This window comes from Glycine soja, chromosome 15 (assembly GCF_004193775.1).
Source record: "Glycine soja cultivar W05 chromosome 15, ASM419377v2, whole genome shotgun sequence".
Lineage (NCBI taxonomy): Eukaryota > Viridiplantae > Streptophyta > Magnoliopsida > Fabales > Fabaceae > Glycine > Glycine soja.
The window spans coordinates 13,167,822-13,170,909 of NC_041016.1; the positions used below are offsets into that span (position 1 = coordinate 13,167,822).

The 3,088-nt window shown below is 38.1% G+C and overlaps 1 protein-coding gene across 1 annotated transcript; it reads left to right on the forward strand.

The window, feature by feature from the left end:
- Nucleotides 1–357: 357 nt before the first annotated feature.
- On the forward strand, nt 358–2,718 carry LOC114386739 (isoflavone 2'-hydroxylase-like). Its single transcript, XM_028346773.1, has 2 exons — nt 358–1,364; nt 1,810–2,718. The coding sequence occupies exons 1-2, from the start codon at nt 462–464 to the stop codon at nt 2,413–2,415; spliced, it is 1,509 nt and encodes a 502-aa protein (XP_028202574.1). The 5' UTR covers nt 358–461; the 3' UTR covers nt 2,416–2,718.
- Nucleotides 2,719–3,088: the final 370 nt, after the last annotated feature.

Below are 3,088 nucleotides of genomic sequence, written 5' to 3' on the forward strand. Positions count from 1 at the left end.
GTTATAAGTAACTTATAATTTATTTCTTTTTAGATATTAATTTAAATTTTACCTAAATAATTTTACTACCTTGTGCATGTGAATGAAAATTTATTGCCGCCCAAAAAACAAATCAGAACTGTCTATTAATACTATCTGTCAAGACATGTTCCTGGTATATAAAAAGAAAAAAAAAATAAGACTAGTTTCTTGACCCAACTCCGTAGATACTGTAGTACTAGTATATTAAAATAAATATTCTAAGGGGGCTGCTAATATTAGTACGACTGGACAAAAGTTGAGTAAATATTGATTGTTTGAGGCACAACGTTGTGATTCAGTTTTTGTTAATTTAAAATTGTACCATAGATTATGACAAAGTGTATATAAAGGTGGTTTAGCATGGCACATATTGCACCACTCAAGTATCGAAAACACTGACAGACAGCATAGTCTCTGGTGCAAGAATCAATTGAGCAAGCATGGGAATGTTGTTGGTGGTGGTCTCATACGCTGTCCTTTTCCTGGTTCTATTCCTCGGCGTGAAGTTTGTTTTCCAAAGCAGAAAATTGAGAAACATACCACCAGGTCCTCCTCCTCTTCCCATAATAGGAAACCTTAACCTCCTCGAACAGCCAATCCACCGTTTCTTCCAACGCATGTCGAAACAGTACGGCAACGTGGTTTCCCTCTGGTTCGGTTCACGTCTGGCCGTTGTCATCTCCTCTCCAACAGCATACCAAGAATGCTTCACCAAACACGACGTTGCCTTGGCCAACCGGCTACCTTCTCTCTCGGGAAAATACATCTTCTACAACAACACCACCGTAGGCTCCTGCTCCCACGGCGAGCACTGGCGCAACCTCCGCCGCATCACCGCCCTGGACGTCCTCTCCACGCAGCGCGTCCACTCCTTCTCCGGAATCCGGAGCGACGAGACGAAGCGTCTGATGCAGAGGTTGGTGCTGGCCAAGAACTCGAACGAGGAAGAGTTTGCGCGAGTGGAGATTAGTTCGATGTTCAACGACTTAACTTACAACAACATAATGAGGATGATATCGGGGAAGAGGTTTTACGGAGAGGAGAGTGAGATGAAGAACGTTGAGGAAGCGAGGGAGTTCAGAGAGACTGTGACAGAAATGTTGGAACTCATGGGCTTGGCTAACAAGGGAGATCACTTGCCTTTCCTCAGGTGGTTCGATTTTCAGAATGTGGAGAAGCGCTTAAAGAGTATCAGTAAGAGGTACGATTCCATCTTGAATAAGATCCTTCATGAGAACCGTGCCAGCAATGACCGCCAGAATTCCATGATCGATCATCTCCTCAAACTGCAAGAGACCCAGCCTCAGTACTACACTGACCAAATCATCAAAGGCCTTGCTCTGGTATTTACTTTTATTTCCATCTTATCACCAAATCATCTTGTGTTATTTTCTAATTGTTGCTTTTCACGACTGGTGTTGCAATCTGTTCTATTATATTGATATGTGGCTGCTTTATTTGACTTCATGACTGTATTTGGGATAGACTTTTGGCTTTACTCTCTCTAATATTTTCTTTGCGGCTAATTAAATAAAATGAAGTATGATAAAAATCCATGAGAAATTAATGATTTGAGAGTATAATTTCAATAACTTTAATTCTTTTCACACCTTGATTTTTTAAACTCATAATTGATTTATTACTTTTATCACTTTCTTCCTCTCCCCTCCTTATTTATTTTTCTTCCCAAAGAGGGTGATTTTCTTTCATTGTAATTTAAAATCACATGTTATATGCTCCACCAATGTATTTTTTTTTACACTTCATATGGGGGATTTTGGATTGCAGGCCATGCTTTTTGGTGGAACTGACTCATCAACTGGGACTTTAGAGTGGTCATTATCTAATTTATTGAATCACCCAGAGGTGTTGAAGAAGGCAAGAGATGAATTGGACACTCAAGTGGGACAAGACCGCTTGTTAAATGAGTCAGACCTTCCAAAACTTCCATATCTTAGGAAGATCATCCTTGAGACACTTAGGTTGTACCCCCCGGCCCCAATTCTAATACCTCATGTGTCTTCAGAAGATATTACAATTGAAGGATTCAATATCCCACGAGACACAATTGTGATCATTAATGGTTGGGGCATGCAGAGAGATCCTCAGTTGTGGAATGATGCCACATGCTTTAAACCTGAGAGGTTTGATGTGGAAGGAGAGGAGAAAAAGTTGGTAGCATTTGGCATGGGAAGAAGGGCTTGCCCAGGAGAACCCATGGCTATGCAAAGTGTCAGCTTTACTTTGGGATTGTTGATTCAATGTTTTGACTGGAAACGAGTAAGTGAGGAAAAGCTTGATATGACAGAGAACAATTGGATCACCTTGTCAAGGTTAATTCCATTGGAGGCCATGTGCAAGGCTCGCCCACTTGCCACTAAAATTGGAATTTAATTATTAATAGTATTTTTATTTGGTAAACTTGGGTGATTCAGAATCTAATACTTATAATTTTAGTGTGTAAGAGTGGTGATCATATATACATTTCAAAATTAATAATCTTTGTCCAAAAATCATCCATGGACAACTATATGTCAATTGACATCTAGAGAGAAATATAGATATAAGAATATTTATATTTTATTACTCTTCTTTATCTTATGTGTCAAGGCTCATTGTAGAATTGGGTGAGCATTAACATATATCAATATTGTATACCGCCCAGTTTTCTCAAATAAATTTCTTTACTTTCAATTAGTTTTTTTTTTCACAATACGAATGGAAAAAAAATTCCCTTGCTTTCTCATTATTGTTGTCGTTTGAATGAATAAAACAACTCTGGTATATAGTAAGATTGTCAACATATATAGTCCTTGTGTTATTATAGAAAAAGAATGGGTAAGAACTGATCATGATGCTGTAAAAGACGAGAGTTGCTATCGTATCTAAGGAAATCTAAAGGTTTTCGTACAGTTGCATTTTGGGGTCAATAATTGAATGATTTTGGGTATAGTAAGGGGAAAAAAAGAGAGAGACAAAGAGATAGGGAGCAAATTTCTTATTAATAACATTACCAAAACATTAAATTTTCAAAAATACCTTAGAAATTCTCATAGTAAAGTTGTCT

Bases quoted from the DNA above. Each gene is read 5' to 3' on its own strand.
- LOC114386739 (XM_028346773.1), top strand. From the start codon at position 462: ATGGGAATGTTGTTGGTGGTGGTCTCATACGCTGTCCTTTTCCTGGTT. The intron at 1,365-1,809 runs GTATTTACTTTT...TTTGGATTGCAG, and splicing joins TCATCAAAGGCCTTGCTCTG to GCCATGCTTTTTGGTGGAAC.